At 44.5% G+C, this 22,009-nt stretch overlaps 3 protein-coding genes across 5 annotated transcripts; all 3 read right to left on the bottom strand.

Annotated features, from left to right (window-relative positions):
* Nucleotides 1–5,008: 5,008 nt before the first annotated feature.
* LOC121972244 lies at nucleotides 5,009–5,497 on the bottom strand. The gene has a single exon (XM_042523936.1). The coding sequence runs from the start codon at nucleotides 5,495–5,497 to the stop codon at nucleotides 5,009–5,011; it is 489 nt and encodes a 162-aa protein (XP_042379870.1).
* Nucleotides 5,498–6,487: 990 nt separating this feature from the next.
* Nucleotides 6,488–9,459, bottom strand: LOC121969565. The gene is made up of 2 exons (XM_042519730.1): nucleotides 8,982–9,459; nucleotides 6,488–8,267 (listed from the first exon to the last, which is right to left on the bottom strand). Exons 1-2 carry the CDS (start codon nucleotides 9,408–9,410, stop codon nucleotides 6,882–6,884), a joined length of 1,815 nt encoding a protein of 604 aa, XP_042375664.1. The 5' UTR covers nucleotides 9,411–9,459; the 3' UTR covers nucleotides 6,488–6,881.
* A 1,079-nt stretch (nucleotides 9,460–10,538) lies between these two features.
* Nucleotides 10,539–12,752, bottom strand: LOC121969564 (tyrosyl-DNA phosphodiesterase 2-like). Of its 3 annotated transcripts, none has more exons than XM_042519727.1 (6): nucleotides 12,457–12,752; nucleotides 12,236–12,340; nucleotides 11,935–12,057; nucleotides 11,650–11,804; nucleotides 11,415–11,519; nucleotides 10,539–11,263 (listed from the first exon to the last, which is right to left on the bottom strand). In XM_042519727.1, exons 1-6 carry the CDS (start codon nucleotides 12,563–12,565, stop codon nucleotides 10,712–10,714), a joined length of 1,149 nt encoding a protein of 382 aa, XP_042375661.1. In that variant the 5' UTR covers nucleotides 12,566–12,752; the 3' UTR covers nucleotides 10,539–10,711. The 3 variants fall into 3 exon arrangements, with proteins under 3 accessions (XP_042375661.1, XP_042375660.1, XP_042375662.1); XM_042519726.1 differs by having other exon boundaries at nucleotides 12,236–12,385; nucleotides 12,457–12,749; XM_042519728.1 differs by having other exon boundaries at nucleotides 11,983–12,057; nucleotides 12,236–12,385; nucleotides 12,457–12,748.
* Between the last annotated feature and the right edge of the window lie 9,257 nt (nucleotides 12,753–22,009).

The following is a 22,009-nucleotide window of genomic DNA, read 5'->3' as shown; positions in this document are numbered from 1 at the left end:
CCCTGAGAAGAGGACGACCCACCAGAAGTCTTGAGATGCTTCAGCTCATCTTCCAGCAACGCCAGACGAGCGACAACCGCTATATCTTCCACCCATCGCTAACAAAAAAGGAGTTGTTTAATGCCGAACGGGGGCGATACAAAGAAGTTTGAGTGGACAGAAGACTTACGCCGGTGGCATGCCTCATGTGACTGTTAGCTAGTAGGCGGGGAAGTATTACGGCGACGCGGGCTCGGGCATCCGCCCATACCTCGGCGAGCGGCCCCGGGATGGCGATCATGTGCTCAGGGGTCGTGGGCCTATCCGACTCGCGAGGTAATCCTCGGTAGGAAGATGCAAAGTGGCCTTAATGGTGCGGCGCTCGCCCGGCGTCGTGTGAGCGGAGGCGGAGGGATTAGATGCGGGGGCGGACGGCTTGGAAAGTATGGCCGAGCGGCGAGGCCTCCGAGACACCGGAGGCAGGGAGTGGACCGGCTGAGACGCGATGGGACCTGCCGGCGATTCCAGCTGGGAGGGGGTCCGGTCCGAAGAAAGGGCTTCGACGGAAGGAGCCTTGCCTCGGGGAGACAGAGGGGCCATCCGCTCGGACACTTGCACCGCGGAGGTAGCCGAACGAAGTGGCATTTCAGCGCGCCGTCTCTTCCTGTTGAGTGGGAGCTCATCCTCCGGATCGGAGTCTTCCTCCTGAACGGTCGTTTCCCTGAGGGAGGTTGCGCCGCCCGTCACCTCCACTGGAGAAGTCTGCACGGCCGACTCACCCACATTAGTCTCACTCTCACCCTCGTGAGAGCCGACCGGAGCAATACCCATCTGCTCCATTTCCTTGGCCGCTGCTGCCTCGATCGCCTCCGCCTTTTTCTTCAGAATCCCGAATAGTACAGATTCCATTATGATGCTCGCCGCAAAGAAAAGAGAAGGAAATCAGTTCGAACTCAAGGCAAATGCATATGTAAATTTCTTACCAAAGCTGCTCGTGAGTTTGGCTTGGCTCGGACTCAAGCCGAATATGTACATCACTCCTTCAGGGAGGAGCTTGTTGATGTCGAGCTTCAGACCGACTAACATATTCGCCGCTTGAAGGTAGTCCGGTCGGGTCTTATACCTCTTCAGTTCGGGGGAGGTGGGTCATCCGACCTGTCACTTGGTCAAGAAGGGGAGCCGTCCGGGAAAACGGAGGAAGAAAAAGTATTCCTTCCAATGTTTGTTGGAGGTGGGCATTTTATCGAAGAAGACCAAGCCGATCCGAGATTGGAACAGATAAGTGCCCAGCTCGGATTGCTTGGGGTAATTGAAGTAGTAAAAAACCTCCGGACGGAGGGGAATGTTGTGGATTTTGAACAACACAACAACCCCACACAAAAGGCGGAAGGAATTTGGCACCAGCTGGCCGAGCGGAATACCGAAGAAATTACAGACTTCGACGATAAAGGGATGAAGAGGAAACCGCAGACCGGATGTAAACTGATCGCGAAAAAAACAAATAGTGTCGCACGGCGGTTTGTGCGGCCGAGCGGAAGGCGAGGGCAAAATAAGTTCGAAATCAGAAGGGAGATCGAAGGCATTAACTAAGCTCTCTGCGTCACGCCGATCGAACTGTGACTCCATGGTAGTATACCATGGGTCAGGAGTGAGGTCTGCGGGCTGGGAAAAGCTAGCCATCGCCGGAATAGTATAGGAGGCAAAGGTCGAAAGAAAAGGCAAGGGGCTCGAGGAGGAAGATGAGCAGAGCAGTAACCAAAAAGCACGACTATGTCGAGGAGTGCAAAGAAAAGGCGAGAACCAGGGAGTAAAAGGCAAAGGATCTTACAGAAAGTAGGGCGGGCGAAAGAAGAAGACGGAAGATTGCTGGAAGACCAAGAAATCTAGTTCGCCGGAGCACTGAGCGCAAACGAGAGCTCTGCAAGTGCGAACGCGATGGTGCAGCGGAAGGGGATGGCGAAGGCTTTATAAGGTTGGGCCCGATCGTCCCGAACCGTCGGATGCAGGTCACAGGGACCGAGGCCCGTATCTGGCCGCTCATTTCAAACTGCCAAAGGTCCCATCAGACGCGACGCCGTCGTCGTACGGTGACGACAGCGGTGCCACGTGGCGCCAGGTCATAGGAATGCATTTAATGAGCCCCATTACGACGCATAGCTCGCGTGCTCAACTATAATGGTGGGGATTTGCACGCATTCCAAGGGAATCCTGAAGACGTCAGCGGTGACAGGCGGCAGGCCGACCGGGCCATCATTAGTAATAGGCCGAACGACTCCACTTGCCATCATACTGACCGAGCGAAAGGGCATTTTAGAAAGCGGCAGAGCGGATGCCACCTAGCCAGACTCACAGTCCAGTCAGTCGGACTTAGCGTCTCCTTCGACTAGACTTTAGGGGAAGACATGTGATCCGGTGGTAAGGACGGGGCACCCACGTCGGCGGCGGTCAACGACACGTGGAGGTCAAAGGTCAATAGGGTCGGCCCCAAGGTCCTACCGACCAGACAGAACATCTGACCGGTCGGCCGGATGTCTTCCAGGCCGATCAGAATATAGCTCGGCCACAGGTTGAGTTTCCGACGCTTAAGGTAAAGGAGCTTATGGGTTGAGTGGACAGACCGCTCGGTCGAAGCACATATCACTGAGGTGCGATCCCATCCGAGCACAGGACCGAGGATCTTCCCGCTCGGTCCAATACATACACGTACCCGAGTGTTAGGAGCGCCGAGCGGCAAGACCGCCTGACCCGGGAACAGACAAGAGACGCAAAAGGACGAAAGGGACAACTGGTAAATATCATCCTCGAGACGCCTGCCGCCGACAAGCATCATGGTCGGCGGCCGGACCGGGCAGAGTATCGTACGGTGGAAGTTCCCACCGTCACATCAGGGATATGCTCGGACGATTGCGGAAGGGTGTCAGACATGTTTTTCTGGCACACTCATTTGGAGGTATGTTTGGGGAAACGTGCACGCATTGAGAAGCGTGCCCGCGCCTCCCCGGGGTCCTTATATAGGACCCCAAACTTCAACTGAGGTATGCAGAATTCTCATCACTGTAGCCACAGTTACTCTGCCTCCTTTCTTCTTCGTTGCCTGACTTGAGCATCGGAGGGTCGTCGTCGGGAACCCCTTCCCGGCTCGGCTTCTTTGCAGGTTCACCAGAGATCCACATCACCAGTCGAAGATAGCCGAGAGCGCCACACCTCAGTATCCATCGACTCAGCGCTCGGACAGGATCAATGAGAATGATGGTTCTAAATGAAAAGTAATTCCTAAAAGCTCTGAAATTATTTCCTTATGTTTTTTTTTAAAACTTTGGTCATAGTTAATCTGGGATGAACTCTTTATCTCTAAGGCTGCGTTGGGTAGCATGTAATCTACCTTGTAATGTAATCCAGATTACATTACAAAGTCGATTATTTTGTTTGGTTTGTTTTAAAAGTTGTAATGTAATGTAATCTGGATTACAAAAGGTAGTGAAGATTTGTAATCTGGATTACAAAACAAATGCTATGTAATCCGATTACATTACGAGGTCATTGTTTCACCAAAGTTTAAATGCCGAATATACCCCTAGTCTGTTGTCGACCGCCGCCCGCCACCGGTAGCCGGCCTTCGTCGTCGGCCGCCGCCGGCCGTCGCTGGTCGTCGGCCGCCGCTGGTCGCCGGCCGCCGCCGCCCATCGCCGGTCGTCGGCCACCACCGTCGTCGGCCGACCGTGGCCGTCGATCGCCGGCCGTTAGTTGCCGATGGCTACCGCAAACTCTGGCAGAGGTGTGGCGACCGACGATAGAGGTTCCAGGATATTTTTGTCATTTTATAATAATATGAATTACATTCCTTATAAAAAATAATGGACACCAAACAAAAGAATATAATCACCTTTGTAATCAAAGATTACATACATTATATTACCAAACGTAGTAATGTAATCAAGATTACATTACATTACATTACAAATTTAATTACATTACAAGCTAGATTACATTACATCCAACCAAACGTAACCTAAATGTTTACCGGAATTGAATTCTAAGTATATAAAAATATTTTATATTTTTGAAATACGTTATCACAAATTGATCTGCCAACTACCTAACATTTTAATTTTGAAAGTGAACACAGAAAACAAAATACTGTCGACGGTTTCAGATTATGGTATTTAATTAAATATAAAATATGATATTTCTTATCTGCTGTCATGTCCATACTATTGATGCTCACTAATTAATATCATCATTACTTATCCAACTAAACGAGTTGCGTAGCAATGATGAACCTTGAAAGATGAACGTCTTTCATATGCCCACTTGCACAAGATGCCTTGTCTACTACAATTCCAATTTTGTTTTATCGAATCATTCTATCTTCAGAAAAATAATTTCCTTTTCTTAATTTTTCATCTACTTGTTCTCCTTTATTTTCTTCTTTTTTTAAAGAAAAAATATATATATATTTTATGAAGAAAACACTATTTTTGTGTTTAAAAATCCAGCGGTCTCTTTCTCAAAAAAGTATTGACGTGAATCAATTGTTAATTTCCCAAGTGCTCCCATTTGCTATCATTTTCGTAGGCTCCAGTTTCACTTTTGACCTCATTGAGTAAATTTAATTTTCCGTCCTCACAAATATTCCATTCTACTAATCAAATATCTTCATCTTTATTTGATGATTAAATCAGCGATCCGACTGTATTTGGATGGCCTTCTGCCGTGTTTTGCTCATCTTCGTCGCGAATTGAATAGACTTCAACGTACTTGTTCTCATTGGAATTTATGTCTTTTAATGTTGCTATTGTCATTTCAACGTCAATGAGAATAAAGAAATTAAGTCATTTTACCGTGAGTAATAATGAACATGGTCTTATTCAAAAATATAGGAGTCAGTAACTGTATACATGGACTACGATAACGGTTGTCAACCCTCAAATTCGATCCAAAACCCCAATAATTCACACAGTCTAACAATAATTCAGTATGTAAATAAAACCGAAAACCAGCTTTATTTCCGGTCTGCGTCGCTCCCGTTTCAACCGTAGAATCCGGTCCGACTCCAGATCGCGTCCCGAACCCGGATCACGTCACGGCCCTTCAGCATCCGGCCGGTGCCTTCGAACACTGACGTCGAGCTGCTCCTCCCTTTGGCCCGGGCTAAGTATTCGTGCGGCGGCATCCACCGCTCGTCCTCCTCGTCCACCTCCTTCTCTGCTTCCTCCCACCGCGCGGTGCCGTCGCTGAGGAAGCTGGGCCAGGCGGGGACCACCACCGGTGCCGACGATGCTGCGGCGGGGCGCCGATGTGGACCGCACCGGTCTACCTCGCCCTCGCGGCGGAAGCGGTCCGGGTCGGGCTGGCGCCACCAGGAGGAGTCGCCTGCGGGCCAGAATACCTCATCTTCGGCAAGGTCCGGGAGGTCGGTGCCGGCCGCGCGTCCGTGCACGCTGCCGAGTAGTCGGTCCGCGGTATGCCTCCGCGCCGTGGCCATCGCCGCTGCAGCTTTGCGGCTGCTAGAATCCATATTTATAAATCCAAAACGAAGTCTGGCCCACCATAGCAGGCCCCAGGCCCACGCGGGCGCAAACTACTTGATCCAATCACAGCTAGACACGTGTCGAGCAGACCTGAGGAAAATTCTTATCCTGACTTCGATTTTGTTTTTTGGTTAGGTTACGAATCACTATTTCACTTCACGCCTCGCAATTTAAATTGTCAAAAAATGCACTCAATTTTTTAGTGCCGTTAAAAATGATGTCTCATTCACATGCGATGCGGTTTTAAGAAAAATAACTATAGCACAAATGGAGAGAAAACGATAAATATGAAATTTTAATAAAATATTTTAAGAATTAAAAATTTTAGAAGCTAATTGAAAAAAAAGCGGTATTATTGGTCGCAGAGGATTGCTGGAGCGTTCTCGTTCTCTTCCCCGTCGCACTGCACGGGATGATACGTCGCCGTCGTTGTCTTCGAAGCGTCCAAGAAGCGCCTAAACAATCCCGCCACCATCAAACTCCGCTCTACCACTTCACCACTTCTCTCCATCACAAGATAAAACTCATAGTCATAACCACTATCCGTGAGTCGAGAGGATGCTGCCGAAGAGGACAAATGACGGTGCCTTTCGAGCGACGGCGACGCTCCGGAGCTTGAGATTCCGGCGGCGACCTCTGGACACGTGGTGGCGCTGGCGAGCTCGCTTCCGAATGGAAATGATAAGATGGCTCTGTCATGAATGACGTCGGCAATAGATAAAGACAGTCAACGATGGGCCCGACTGCGTTAATGGACCGAAAGGACCTTCTAAGGGCCCACCAACCCAGTGATTGAGATAATCGGTGATTTCTAGCTCGTAGACGTAGCAAAATCGAGCCGTGGCTAGTGAGGCTAGTCAATGAAGTGAAAATTTGCCAAAACTGATCAAACACGTAACTGTGTGTTGGATGAAACGTGCTAAATTAATCAGATGAGTCTCATAATAATAACATACTATTAATGCAGCATGGAATAGGTACATCCAAAAAATAATAACAACAACATGCACATAAAATGATTCAGATAAGTTACAGACAGCGTGAGGGATTTACCTTGTAGGCATAAAGTTCACACAATGCTCATCATGTCTTTGAACAAAGAATTATACAGTAGCATGAGTGCTTCTCATTCTTCAGAAATGTAAGATCTGATTGATCTAGAGAGCAGTCAGCAAAACTAGTCATTACCATGTTTCTGAACAGAAATCCAGGAATGACGTTATATGCATTCGCAATGCATGGGGGTTTCATTAAGATCAACATTATCAGTTCAATTGAGTGCTTCTGCATGGATTCCTCAGGCAATTCGACACATTCCTTGCGTTCTTCAAAGTAATGTGTGGGTTTTAATGGTACATGTAAATACTGCCATTACCTACGGGAGCTTACGGCCATTCCAGCAGACTTGAAACTAGAAGAATAAAGGGTGACATCTGACAACCTTCCGTTAGAAAATTCAGCAGAAACATTCTTATGGCTGGTTTTTGGTCTCGATGACCTCCAAAACCGACCTATAGACGATACCTTTTTATTCCTCTGTTTCATGGCAGTAGAACAAATTTCACTGGCTTCACTATTCAAGTTTCCATCATCTCCTCGTCGATCCCAGTCCTTTCCGCTAGTTGATGACTGACTCTCTTGATAGTTCCCATTCACTGATGGGTCGCTTCTTTCTGGAGAATTACAAGAAGCCTGCTCTTCGACCTGGCTTACAGTTTCGCAACCAGTATCGCCGTTTACATCTCCAACTTCCTTTATCTTTCCATTTAAATTTCTAGCAGGATTTAGGAGAAATAGATCAGATTCAGGGCTGACTGCATCATTTTCGGAGAAATGATTTCCTGGGCTGTTTTGATGGTAGTGTTCTCTCTCTCTCCAATTAGTCTCTTCCGTTGGCTTTAGTTCTTCAAAGACAGAGATGATGTCCTCGGAAGCAGGAGGTTGGTAATAGAATTCCTTGATATCATGAACCTTGATCGACCTGGCTGCTCCTTGAAGCATATCTGCCTCTTTTAAAGCTTCCAGATCTATGTCGGTACCACTTTGGGATCTGAGAAAATGCTCAATTTCTTCTTGGAGCTGGCACAGCTGCACATACTTCTCATCGAGCATGAGCTTTGCATCGATCAACTTCATTTGTACCCTCTCTTCGCGCCAAACTTCTGCCATCTGCAACATCCTCTGTTCTTCATCCACTTCTTCACGAAGTCTCAAGGATTCCATCTTGATAGCCTCAACCTCAGCTTTGTCCTCTCTAATCTCCTTGGCCAGTTCTTCGCATACTTGCTCTACAATCTCACGCGCCTTCCTCTCCTTCTCATAGTCATGCAAGCACCTCCTTGCAGACAACTTTGCCTCAGCAAGTTCATCGACAAGCTTAGCATTCACAACTTCCAACCTTTTTCTATTCTTCCTTTCTCTGATAAGGTCATCCTTGATGTGCTCTATTATATTGCAGGCTTTCTCATGCTCCCTTCTCCTCCATAATTCCTTCTCTTTTGCAAGGGTTTTCATGAACTGATGGATCTTTTTCTTTACAGACTGCCGCTCGGATTCAAGATCATTGATGCAACTGCGAGCCCGCTCTAGCTCCAGATGCAGTTCAGAGATAACTGAGAAGCCATTTACCAGTTCGCCTTCAGGAAGCTTCAGATGGCCATTGAATTGGTAGATATCCTCTGGCAAATTTGGAGAGCCAGGATCCCATTTAGTTGCCTTCTCCATTGCAGAGAAGAGTAAAGAAGATGAACATTTCAGCTGTTAAGAGAAGAAAAACATTGGGTAAGCTTGAAAAGCTATAAAGAACACCATCGAATTCACTACATACTCAAAATGTCACCCTGTGATGGATAAGAATAGGAGTGGTAAGCTCATTCTCCGCAATTGCAAGTAGTCTTATCGAACTATGGATACCAAATTTTGAAAAGGTTTACAGAGATTCTGCTTGAAATGCAAAGGCCAGCATCGACACAACAGATGGGAATGCTAAAACTAAGTAGAAAATCAAAGCGATCGACATCAATGTAGTTGTAATTGAACTTGGACGAGCAATGAATAATAACATTAAGGAAGACTAGAAGTTTTCGGCCAACCAATAACTACTCTAGTCAATGATGCTCTAGTCCCCCAATAACTACACCATAAATCAAAAGAAGCTTGAAAATCAGATTTCTCGATGTTATTAAAGTATCAAAGACGATATTTCTAACACAAGGAAAGCATTGCCCAGAATCATTCATGCTAATTAGGCACGGAGTTTCTTAGCTTAAGTGAAGATACTCTCTATGAGAGCTAACATAGTCATCACGAGTAGAAAAAAGTAATCAAAACGCAATTTTAGGAGATTCCATCGGAAGTCCTTTACTTGGAACCCTACGAAAACTTGAAATGAGGAAAGATAAAAGATCCGTGGACGGACGAAGGGAAAAAAGGAGAATCAGATCTTGTGGGTGTAAATACCGGAAAACCTACCCGAGTGTTCCGTTCGACACCTCCAAACTCCTCGGGATGCAAGTGCCACAAAGCGGCAGCCAGCCGCCTCGACGAAGCCACCGTCGCGGGCCTTGCAGCGCCCATTTGGACGCAACTCACGCCCTTCTGGCCGCCTGTTCCGCCTCCGATGAGCTTCCTGGTGGTCTTCGAGGACCCATGCGCGTCGTGAATCTCCGAATTGGAAACGGTGTGAGTGCGGGTGGCCAAACGTCGGCCCTTGATGCCGAGACGGTAGCGGCGGCGGCGACCGCGGTGGGGCTGGTGATTCCGCCGAGGGGGCAGATCTGAGCCGGGGGAGTTAGTAGTATGGTGTACCGCCGGAGCAGGCGCACGGGAATTGTTGAGCGCGGATGATGGCGTCGTGGATGTTTTCCTGCTCCCTCGGCTCGATCCCGACGCCATCGCCATTGGAGACAGCGACGAGAAGGATGCAAGATTGAAGTAAGCGCTCTGCGCCAAGATTCGTGCCACTTGATCCATTCTGTCTCCGTCCCTACTTTATTACGGGACACCAGAGGGCCCCATCCCTAAACTACCCTCGCCTTTTTCATTTATTATTTTTTATCAATCACTTAAATAAGACTTTATTATTTGATACAAAAATAAAAAGTAAATACCCATTTAATTTTATGAATAATTGTTTGATTAGTCAACCTATTCGGATACCTATAAAATTAAATTGATATATATATATTTTTAATTTTAAAATCATTTTTCTAAAATAAGAATGTCTTTCGTAACAAATTATTTAATTTTAAAAAAATAAAGAGGCAGAAATATTTAATTTGTCTTTGTTGATAAGAACAAATAATGTAATTTAGATAATTTTAGTCAGTCAAACTATTTTACGAAATAATTTGACTTCCTTAAATTTAATAATTATTATAATCTTTTCTAAAATTAAAATACATTTACATACAAAATAAATATGCATTTATATCCTTAAAAAAAAAAATCAATCACTCAAATCGTAAGAATCTAACTGTATGGTCACAAGATATTTTGGTCAAGTTTGGACATTTTAATTATGGATTTAAGGGTGGCTTTTTGGATGCATATGTCATTAGCATATGATGTCAATGATTAGTGACTAATTAATTTTCTCAGTGCACTATTTTTCAAAGATCTGCCTACTATATTGGTCAAATATAACTTCCTCACATGTATTTGGTGTGGAACAATGCATTAGTCTTCAGAAACTTATCCTCAACTCATTACTTTTTTACAAACAGTTGCCGCACAGAGTTCTGATGCCATTCCATGGAGAAGTGAACAATAATAATGAAAGAAAGAAAGAAAGAAAAATCAGTATTTTTAAGTTGTTGGAGCATGTGACGATCCAACCATCCCAGCCAAACAAAAGGTGTAATCTTTTTTTAAATGATCACACACAATATGCATTAATATGCTATCTTTTAATATATTTCTTCTTCTTGTTCTTCTTTTCGGCTTTTCTTAATTATAGACACGTTCAAAGTAACTTTCCTGCACTTCTTTAGTAGGGCATTTAGTTTAGGAGAGTTTGATACTGGAAAATGTACAGAATCTTCTCAGCTGTGGGCAACATATATTAATATATTAATAAGTATCCAAGTAGCTTTTCCAGTCCTCTAATTACTTTTTCTGATTCTGAAAATTTTACATTTTCTGTCAACACTGGCAATCAAACACATTTTCAGTGCATCTAGATTACAAGCTTTGCGAATCTATCAAATAGATATTCGTAGAAGCAATCCGAAGTGATCACTGCATAACACAGGGTAGTCTTTCTCCCTGTGTTGGTGCCTGAGTCCCGGTATGATATCCTTGCCGATTATCTCGATACATGCCAATTTATAGTCCTTCAGTTTGCACAAAAACCTATCCAATCTCTTCCGCAACCTTCTCTTTCCTTTGATCATCATTTGGTTGGACACGTTGTCATAAGTCCACCCGTTCTCGAAGGGTCTCAAGCGCTCCCAAGCATCGACCCACCCATTGGGCAGCGGGAAGCACCCATCTAGGTCCTCACTCCAGTTCATGTCACCTCCAAAGATGGCGTTATTATAGTTTCCAAGGATAGTGATGGCTTCTTTGGCTTGAGCAGTGCGTTTGTTCGTGTGCGACTCGTCAGGTAGATTAGGTCTCTTTAGGTGACCATTGGCGACGACCAAACTTCTTCTCTTCCCCAACGCTTCTACTTCAGCTACAATCAACTTCTTCTTCATGATGGAATCCTTACAGTGCTCCAAACCCAGAACCTTCACTGGAAGCTTACTTAACTACAAGCAACAAAGTAAATCATGAGAGTTAGTATTTGTTCTCTTCGCATTCTTAAAAACCTTGCTAATTAGACATCAAAGATCATAAATTGCTTGTAGATCGACTTTATATGTTCCCAAATAACTTTTTGTTCAATTAAGGAAGGCATACCAGCAAACAGAAATGTTTCGTTGTTGGTGTTTTGTGCGACACACATTTGTATTGTTGCCACCATTTGAACTCTTTAAAAATTTTGCGAATTTCAGGTGTTACCTCCTGCCCAGATAAGAGGGGAAAAAACTCATATTGCTAAATCATCTTATATATATATATACCTGGCCGACTGAGTAAATCCTATGAAAATTACAATCACAGTTAAGAGATTAATTTTTTCGAGGGATGGTACTTGAAATAGAATTATGTCTGGCATATTTAGAGCTTGCATGAGTTCCCCAATAGCTTTCATCCTCTCGTTCAGTTTCACATCTTGTTGCCAGATGTTGTATGTTACTATTGTGATGAATTGTGGCATTGGATGACATCTGATCCTTCTTGGAAATTCTTGGAAAAGGTAACCGATGAAAACATATAAGATGTGATATATATAAACTATGTCATGATCATATCTGTAGTCATATATAGATAGAATCAGTAATGGTTATGGTGAATTTTTATGTTGAATTTGAGGTACCTTCACTACCTCTCGGATACCCATGCCTGTTTTTCGGATTCATCTTACCTGGTCGCAGAGTCACCGACGCTTCCTCTGCCAACTTCGTCCTCCCAGAAGCCGGCGCATCACGCGTGGAAGAAGCTGAAGCAGAGCTCTTTTTAGTGGATTTGGAACTCAAGTCCTCTTTAGATTAATTGATGGATAGTACTGAGGTTTAATTGAGGATGCGGTGTGAGTAATATCAAAGAATTCGTCGCCATCGATCGTTAGAGAGGGAGTCCCATAATTAGTATATATATGTTGAATTTGAGGTTTATACCTTCACTACCATTTGCAAACCCATCTCTGTTTCTCGGATCTGTCAACACTTCCTCTGCCAACTTGTTCCTGATCCTAGAAGCCGGTGCGTCGGGCGTGGAAGAAGCTGAAGCAGAGCTCTTTTTAGTGGATATGGAACTCAGGTGATCATCTGTAGTATTGATGGATAGTACTGAGGTTTAATTGAGGATGTGGTGTGAGTAAGATGAAAGAATTCGTCACCATCGTTAGAGAGAAAGTCCCATAAGTACGAAGCACCCAAGGCCAAAACAACAGCGCCGCCGGCGATAGCGATCGCCTTTCCGCCGGGAGAGCTGACGGAGTTGCCCATCCTTGTTCCTTTCCTCCCGTCTCACTTCGGGTCTTCGCTGATCAGTCTAGGTATAACAGGTATTTGATCAAAGTAGAACTTGCTGCACAAAATTTGAAAGATTCTTAAAGGAAAATGACAAGTCAAGTTTACACTGATGACTACGAACTACGAACTACGAACTACGAACTACGAACTATGAACTGACGGGGACAGCCACTGTCCACATGCATTATTAGCTTTAGGAAAAGTATAAAGAGCTCTCTCTTCCACTTTAATATATTTTTAGTTTTAAAAATATTTTTCTTTTGATGCAATTGTAACCATTATCAGATGCTGACTCTTGATCTGCACTGAGAACGCCGATAGTTAATTTATCTGAAGTGTCGCTCATATTGACTATTTAAAAATCATCATGCCATGTAATTTCGCAAATTCTTTCCAAAGTACCTGAGATAAAGAACACATCTAGAGAAGTGGGTTAGAATGATAGGTGGAGAGTCTCCGACGTAATCATTCTGACATTCATGTAAGACTTGGGGAGAAATTGCCACAGATATTAGAATGATGTGTTATGTATGCATATCTTTACTCACGAGGGTTAGCTATTTTTTATAGTGATATGATGCATAATGATAGGGTTCAGTCGTCAGAGGTCAAGGAGAGGTGATAGTCAGAGAAGTCAAGGGGATGTGGTAGTCATAAGTCAATGGGGCGTCGTAATCAGAAGTCAAGGGGATGTGACAGTCAAAAGTCAAGGGGACGTGGCAGTTAGAAGTCAAGGGGACGTGACAATCAACATACGGAGTAGGACCACCTGGGATCATCCTGTATATAAAGCTAGGGCGGGGTCTACCGGTCAGGAAACTAGGTCTGCGGTAGGACGCGTGATCAAGGTGAAGCCTGACCTGGCTTTACCGGTCGGGTTTTCTCAAGCTAGCTCGCATAACCAAACTTGTCATTCTCGGTCGGGTCTGAATCAGGATAGCAAGAAGAAAGGCACTCTGTGCACGCCCCTGCGCCCATCCAGTCTGTTCCTCAACACTTAGCAAACTGATTCAGGTTGCCTCAATTACACCCGGGCGGGACAGAAGGCGCTACGCGCTAACAGGTCAAGGAATCGTAACCATCTGTCAGAGAATAACTACTACATGCCAGGGAATATTCCAATGGTTGGGGTCATATGCAAATAGAACCTTCCTTTAGTCTATAGGAGAAGGTCACGTGTCCTCCACCACTCGACAAGTACTCCTGACACCCGACACCCTCTGACAGGGGTCAGTTTCTAGAAGGTACGCACTATTATATAAAAAGGGGTGTCCTCTCCCTTGCGCAGGTACGCTCACTCGCACACTTGTCTACTTTTCTTTTTCCTTCGTACACTGTTCTTCTGGGGAAAAAGTACGTGACTTGAGCGTCAGAGGGCCTATTCCGGGGACTTTCCCCTTGGTTCTTGGTTTCTAACGTTTCGTGTGCTTGTCTGAGTGTGTGCAGAGTTCTGGTACCATCGGCTCAGGCCTAGTAGTCCTTCAAGGCCACGTGGGGGTCTGTTCGCCGAAGCCCGCACGACCGCAGCATCACCGTCTCTCCTCCATCAACGCCCTCGACATCTCATCCGACCTTCATCCGACTCAGATTCTGGACATGATCAATTTGACGCCGTCTGTCGGAACTTCTTCACTTGTTCTGGAGCGTAAAGATGGAGAACACCGGAAGAATCAACGTAACCATGACGGCAGGAGAATACGAACTGTACAAGGAAGCCAAGAGGCGGGCAACCTCCGAAAAATAGACCACCGCTTCTCGACCATACAAGATGTCGGTAGTTTCTAAAGATCCGGCCCATGCTTCTGAAAGGGGGTTTAAAAGAAAACTGCCCGAGAAGTTTCCCCCAGCCTTTTATAGGGAGCCGGGCGGACAACTATAACAAGAAAGAGCAACCGCAGGCTTCTATGGCGGAAAGCTCCCCGCCCAGGAATTCTAAGAAGAGTAAAGCTATAGTCCTCAAGGAGGAGCTCAGAGTGGACCCTGAGGAGCAAGTGCCCTTCTCTACAAGGGTGCTCGGGGAAAAGTTACCCAAGGGGTACATGCCTCTTGTTATCGGAGAATATGATGGTAGCCAGGACCCGAAGGATCATCTCCGTAAGTTTAGGAACGCTGCCTTGTTGCATCAATATAGTGTTACGCTTCCGCAAGTGCACGGATTCATCGTCAGTAATAAAGAATATCAATCCCACGAGGACTAGTTATAAGCACTAGTGATACCACACTTAGAATTAGCTACACTATCAATGGTTGTAGTAATCTAAGGAAAGAAGTTAGAGAGTGGAAATGAGAATTAGCAACGAGAAGAAATAAACCTAGTTAATGAAGAGTTCTAGGAGTTCAGTTTCATTGTGGTAGTATTAATGTGTCACATACTATCCTATACTCATTGTCCATCAGCATGTATTCGCCGGAAGCTAAAACAACTATCCTTAAGCACCAAACAAAGACGATCCCTATGAAATCCTGTTACGATTAACCCCTGTCACTAGGGCACCTCGGTAGATCACAAGGACATGACTCTAATTGATGTTATTAAAGATAGAATTAAGAAGCTTAGTTTGGTCTCTTACTTCCTTGTGGAGGAGTCACCTTTCCTTTCAAGGAAGTACCCAAGATGTCCATGAACTGGTTACCCCTGTCACTAGGGCCCCTCGGGTGTACGATCTAAGGTATTCCCTCTACGAGGTTGGTAATTCATACACAATCAATCAACACAACAAGAGATCGAATAGTCGAAACAAAACAAGCAAAATCATCCAATGAATATAAGCATAGTATGAGTCTTACATCAAAACCAATTCACAATTACTCCCTCATCCTAGAACAAGGACTCTACTCCATAGAAGCTAGAGAAAAGCCCGAAGACATAGTGAATCTAAACATACAATCCTCAAAAACAAAAAGAGAAAGAAGAAGTATGCTTATCCAACGACAATGAGTGATCTTCGGATTTAATCCTTTGCTTCTGGAGTTGATGTGGTGGTGAAAGATCGCTGGATCGATGTCCTGGACGACGTGGAACGACACCAGAGTGATTCTCCTATTGACGGCTCGCCTCCCGGCTCTCTCCTCCTTGAAAAAAGGGTTAAAACCCCTTTTATAGGCTAGGGCGCGGCGTGGTGGCACGACCGTGCAAGGATGACACGACCATGCCCTTTCTTGGCTCTGGGTGCATTTCATGGCCGTGCCAATTGGCACGACAGTGTGATGCTGGGACTCGGCTCTGGGGACACGGCCGTACAGGGTTGCACGACCGTGTCCTGCTTCTTCTCGGTCATGGGGGGCACGGTCATGCAAGTATGCACGACCATGCTCCGATCTGCCTCTAGGTTGGCCGCACTGCCGTGCAAGGGTTGCACGCCCGTGCACTTCTCCTCTTCTGTTTGGCCACACGGTCGTGCAAGGTTTGCACGACCGTGTTCTCTGGCTTGCTCCGGTGCGTCGACAATCACTGTTTTGCTCCGAAAGTTGTCCCTGTCAACACAAAACCAAATAAAGAGCAGATATCTGTGCAAAAGAGTATATATGATGAATACATGATAAAAGAGGCAATCATACAAAGAATATGTACGTATAAAATAAGTGAATATGCGTAAAAACATGTGTAAATTATCATAATATTTACGCACATCACACCTCCAGACTTGAACCTTCATTACAACAAATTTGTTAAAAGACAACACTATAAAGACAATGATTTTTGAGGGAACTGTTGTTAATTTGATAAAAGACAACGGTTTTTGACAAAACTGTTGTCTTTTAGCTCTAAAGAAAAACAAAAGACAACGGTTTTTGTAAAAATCGTTGTCGTTGAGCGAATTATTTTCTAATCAACAACGCATTTTACAACGATTTTCTAAAACCATTGTTTTTAAGCGCATTTTTTAGAGGATACGACTACAGTTTTGTAAACCATTGTAAACCTAATTCTTTTGTTCCATTGCCTTGGTTTAATGTCTTCCCCTCTCCGAAATATATTTTGGCGTGTGTTTTCCCTCCCCTTAGTCTTCGGGAACCCTAGGAAACTGTGCCTTTCTCCTCTCCTCATCCCGCGATCTCTTCACGTTCCCTCTCCTCACACAATCTCCTCTTCTCGATCTCCTCACACAATCTTCTCTACTCCTCACACGTTTTTGCCTTCCACCCGTTTGCACGAACCTCTCTCCTCAAAACTCCTCTCTGGCTAAACCTCTCTCGCTGAACATCTCCGACGAACCCCTCTCCTTGAATCTCTCCTTCGAACTCCTCTCAGACTAACCCTCTTCCGCTGAACATCTGAACAAGCCGCCTTCGTTCCCTTTTCAAATGGGGTAAATCCACAGTTACACTGATATAACTCAGGTATGGCTGGAAAAACTCTTTCATTTTTTTAGAAGGGGTTATAGTATTTTTTTCATCTTCTTAGAAGGGTTTAGAAAAAGACCATTGTGATGCATTGTTATATGGAGTTTGTAAACAACATACCAAAAAGGTTTTTTTTTCCTACTTTGGTAAAGTATATCATAGTAGTTGTTTCACTTATGTGAATTGAACAAATTATCTTGATACCAATCAATGGAGATGGACCTTGTAAAGTCTCCATGAATGTCTTCAGAATTTTATAGGCAAGTCTACATTTTCAGTTTCAAGGGCAGATCAGGAACTCATGTGAGTCCCTTGATTTGGTTAGTTGTGGACCATGTGCAACAACTAAAACAGGGAGACATCTGGTACCTGTAGTGATAATGGAAATTAAAAGCTAAAAGACACAATTTGGAAATCAAAATATATCAGAAACATCATGCTACCAGGAGCAATATTTGAACACAAGTTATTTTTTTTTTAAAACAAGAGAAGCTCAACTAAAAAGTGTTGGTGCAACCTTAGGTCAAGGTTGACCTGGTTGACCCGACTCAAGGTGACTTGACTCGAGTTGTATTTTGATGTTTGACTTGGGAAGATTGTTGGTGCAACCTTAGGTCAAGGTTGACCTAGTTGAGTTGCATGTTGATGTTTGACACTCGTGAGAGAGTTCTATTCTTGATATGGGACAAGAATAGATGTTTGGGAGATTATTGGTGCAACCGTAAGTCAAGGTTGACTTGGTTGACCTGATTCGGGAAAAGTCCAAGCAGGGAGCTTGGCACGCGAAAAGTCCAAGTATGGAGACTTGGCACTGGAAAAGTCCAAGTACGGAGACTTGGCACGGGGAAAAGTCCAAGCAGGAGCTTGGCACACGGAAAGTCCAAGTATGGAGGCTTGGCACGGGGAAAGTCCAAACAGGGAGTTTGGCACGGGGAAAAGTCCTGGTGAGTGAAGCCAGGCAGTCGGGAAATCCTGGTGAGTGAATCCAGGTGAAAATCCTAGTGAGTGAAGCTAGGTGAAGGTGAAAGTCCTGGTGAGTGAAGCCAGGCATTCGGGAAAATCCTGGTGAGTGAAGCCAGGTGAAAATCCTAGTGAGTGAAGCTAGGTGAATGAGAAAGTCCTAACTGGGATGTTAGGCAGTTGGAAAGTCCTGGTGAGTGAAGCCAGGCAGTTGTGGAAATCCTGGTGAGTGAAGCCAGGTGAAAACCCTAGTGAGTGAAGCTAGATGAAAGTCCTGGTGAGTGAAGCCGGGCAAGGGAAAATCCAGATGGATCAAGGGTGATCGGACATCTGGTGATGGGAAGTCCAAGTAGGTCATATGAGTGACCGGATACTTGGTACGGAGAGAAAGTCTAAGTGGGTCAAAGGATTGACCGGACACTTAGCGGGGAGTCCTAGCAGGTCAAGGGAGTGACCGGATGCTAGGCGCAATGTACCAACAGTCAAGATTGACCGGATGTTGGTTTGGACTTGGTTTGAGCCAAAACCTCTGGATCGATCCGTGATCGATCCGGTGATCCGAGAATATTCTGATCGGTGCGGTGATTGATCGATAACATATCGAGCATATCTTGTGTTAACCGATTGGTGCCGTGACCGATCGAGACGCATCGAACAGAGCGAGGCGCAGAGGGGCTGATCGGTGCGGGGACCGATCAAGCTTTGGTCCCGGACCGATCAGAGGTTCCCGATCGGTCCATGGACCGATCGGGGACGGCTGAGCGAAGGAGGAGGGAATGGATCGGTCGTGGACCGATCCATAGCTGATCGGTCCACAGACCGATCCAGGCACTAGCCGTTGCGACGCAACGGCTAGATTTCTTCTGTGTTTCTTCGTTTTCTTCGCAGGTTATAAAAGGAGGGCTGCTGTTGCGAGCCTCAATCTTCTTCTTCCTTCTTACTGTGCTTGGTGCTGCTAAGCTTGCTGCTGAGCTTTGTTGAGCTGCTTTGAAGCTTCGCGTGAACTTCTTCCTTTGGCTGGGACTCCGACTGAGCTACTGCTGTGGTTGGCGTCTGAGAAGCTGTTGCTTCTTCAACAGTCGACAAGAAGGCAAGGGTTGTTTACATTTTCTGTGTATTTATCTCTTGTTTCTCTTGTATTTGTATCCCTTGTATTCTATCTTGCTGTTGCGAGTTATTGTGGCGAGGTTTCTCCACCCACAAGGAGTATCTATTAGCCGGGTTTCCGGGGACTCATCCACCGACGGATTGATTGGGTTCGTCCACCTTACGGACACGCCGAGGAGTAGGAGCATCATCTCCGAACCTCGTACATCGCTGTGTTAAGGTTTGATATTCTTTCTTTCGTTTCTTTGTTGTATTTTCTGCTGCGCTAACGAATTGTAGGAAGAAACGAGCGTTTTGGGGTGGCTATTCACACCCCCCCTCTCTAGCCGCGTACGAACGATCCTAACAAGTGGTATCAGAGCGAGGTCGCTCTTCGCCGGATTAACACCCGAGGGAGCACAAGCTAGAGATGGATCAACTCGGAGACGACATCACCATTCCACCCTTCTACGATCGCGACGACTTCGCGTTTTGGAAGGTAAGAATGAAATATTTTCTTATGACTAATCTTGAGAATTGGAGTTGTGTCCAATTAGGTTTCAAGCCTCCGACGGACAAGAAAGGAGAAACCCTAAAGAAGAAGGAGTGGACCAAGGAACAAGTCCACCAATCCCTAGTCAACGATGAGGTATTGAAGATTTTTGAATTTTCTTTACCTAATGATGTTTTGTGTAGGATAGGTGGATACAACAATGCCAAGGAGTTGTGGAACAACTTGGCCAAGTTCCATGAGGGGAACTCCACTTCAAGCCATGAAGAGGAGTCAAGTGAGCCAAGTAGCTCACATCGTGGAGGTGAGGAATTAGAAGTTGAGGGCTACTCAACATCTAAAGAAGAAGAGGAGGTGAGTTCTTCTTCAAGATCGGAGCACGAAGAAGAAGCTTCTACCTCCGGGAGGGATGAAGAAGAGAGCATCCATCCATCCTCGACCCTAGGTAACTCAAACTCTTTAAGTTCAAGTAAATTGCATATAATGTGTTTTGAGTGTAGGGAATTTGGACATTACAAGAGTAAATGTCCAAAGAAGACTAAGAAGACTCCACCGGCGCCAAAGATCAAGGAAGTCGGAGTCCCAAAACGCAAGGGCAAGGAGCACGTGGTGTGCTTCCAATGCAAGCAACGAGGACACTATAGGAGTCAATGTCCAAGGGGGAGGCAATCTCATAAGGACAAAAGACCAAGCACGTGTAAAGGGGGAGCGAAGGCAAACCCTAAGGTATCCTCTAAGGTTCATTCTTGCACTTCTAATAAGATACATGCTAGTAGTCTTATTGCAATTGTCAAGAATGATAAGCATGTTAACCTTAGAAATCAATACATGTGTTTAGGTGCTAAACATGTTAACTTAGATAAGGATAATACTAGGAAGGCCAACTCTAGGATTAACTCATCTAAGGCTAAGGAAAACCTAGGTAGAAATCCCAAGAAGACTAGACACATGCCTAGGAATATCTCAAGAGAAAATGACAAATTAACACTTGAGGTATTAGAGAGGGAAAATCAAGTCTTGAGGTCAAGACTTGATAATTTAGAAAAGGCCCTTAAAAATTTAGAGAAGTCAACTCTAGGGCCTAAGGGTCAAAAGTCCCAGGACAAGAAAGGTTTGGGTCACAAATCTAAGTCCCAAGTGGTCAAGCCCACTTACCACAATGTTCCATTCGATTATGGAACAAAACCTAGGGCTAGGAAGACCACCACCAAGGTCACAAGGGGAGTCACCCCTAGAGTTGATCTTGATGAGTCCCAAATGACCAAGGCTTCAAAGCCTAAGAGGGTCATTAGGAGGGTTGCTAGGGAAGTTATCCCTAGTGAATATTTAGTGAACCCAATGAGCTCAAATAGGTATTGGGTTCCTAGGAGCATCTTCTCTACCCCATAGATGGGTTAGAGAGTGTCAACTCCGATTAGAAGGGTAGTTAACCCAACTTTGAGGAAATTGACACTCAAGGAGCATTTTCAAGGGTTTGAGAACTTTTGAAAATGAAATGGAATTATCATTTACTCCTTTGAAGAGTTAAATGTGCCTAAAGATTGGAAATTTCATTTTAATCTCAATTGGCACAATTTGGGAAAATCTAGAGAACTCTCGAGGAAAAATGAAACATGCCAAGTTTTGAGGATAAATTTGATCTTTAAGTGGCATGAATTAATCTAGAGTTCAAGAAGTGTCAAAATTAGGATTTTGGCATCTTGGGGCAATCTAGGATTAAATTTGAAGTTAGCCAAGTGGTTAAAGATACTTAGATAGGTAATCTAGGTATATTTATTTATGCTAAATCTTGCCATGATTGTTTGCCCTCACATGTCATGACATCATGTTTAGTTTTATTATCATTTGAAATGTCATGATAATGCTTAGGCTAGTTTTTATGTCATGTTTATTTAAGTTTCAAACTTTATGCCATGACATCATGACATTGGCACATGTTTTCATTTATGATACCATTTTATGTCATGTCATCATCTCTTGCATTATAATAAATGAAATTGATTTAAGGACAAACATATAATTTGATATTGAGATCAAATTGGTGTTTAGAAAATGCATGAAAACTTAGCCTAAGTTGACCTTAATCCATATCTCACATCAAATTGACTTGAATGTGGTTTGATACACCTTAGATGTGTGTGAGATATTAGGATCATGAGTTAGGATCAAGGTGCATAGTCCTTGTACCTAGATGACCCTAATTCAAGAAATTAAGGATCATAGGGAAAGCGTGTGTACAAGTCATGTACATCTAGCCCTAAGATTATGGTCCTAAATTCAAATGATTTTAAAAGCTTTTTAAAATTGATTTGAAAAACCTTGATGAAGCTTTCCTAGTGATAGTATTCATCATTGAACATTGTGATACAAAGTTGAGTTAAACTTGAACTATTTCAAAGTTTTTGAACTTTGTATCAAGATTGAAAAATGAAAGTTATTTTCATAGAAAACTATTTTTCCATGATAGTGTATGATACGAGGAATGTATCCTCAAAGTTTCGTAATTTTTGGAATTT

This window comes from Zingiber officinale, chromosome 4A (assembly GCF_018446385.1).
Source record: "Zingiber officinale cultivar Zhangliang chromosome 4A, Zo_v1.1, whole genome shotgun sequence".
NCBI lineage: Eukaryota > Viridiplantae > Streptophyta > Magnoliopsida > Zingiberales > Zingiberaceae > Zingiber > Zingiber officinale.
The sequence above is the reverse complement of the archived record's forward strand: the minus strand, read 5'-3'. Positions and strand labels throughout refer to the sequence as shown.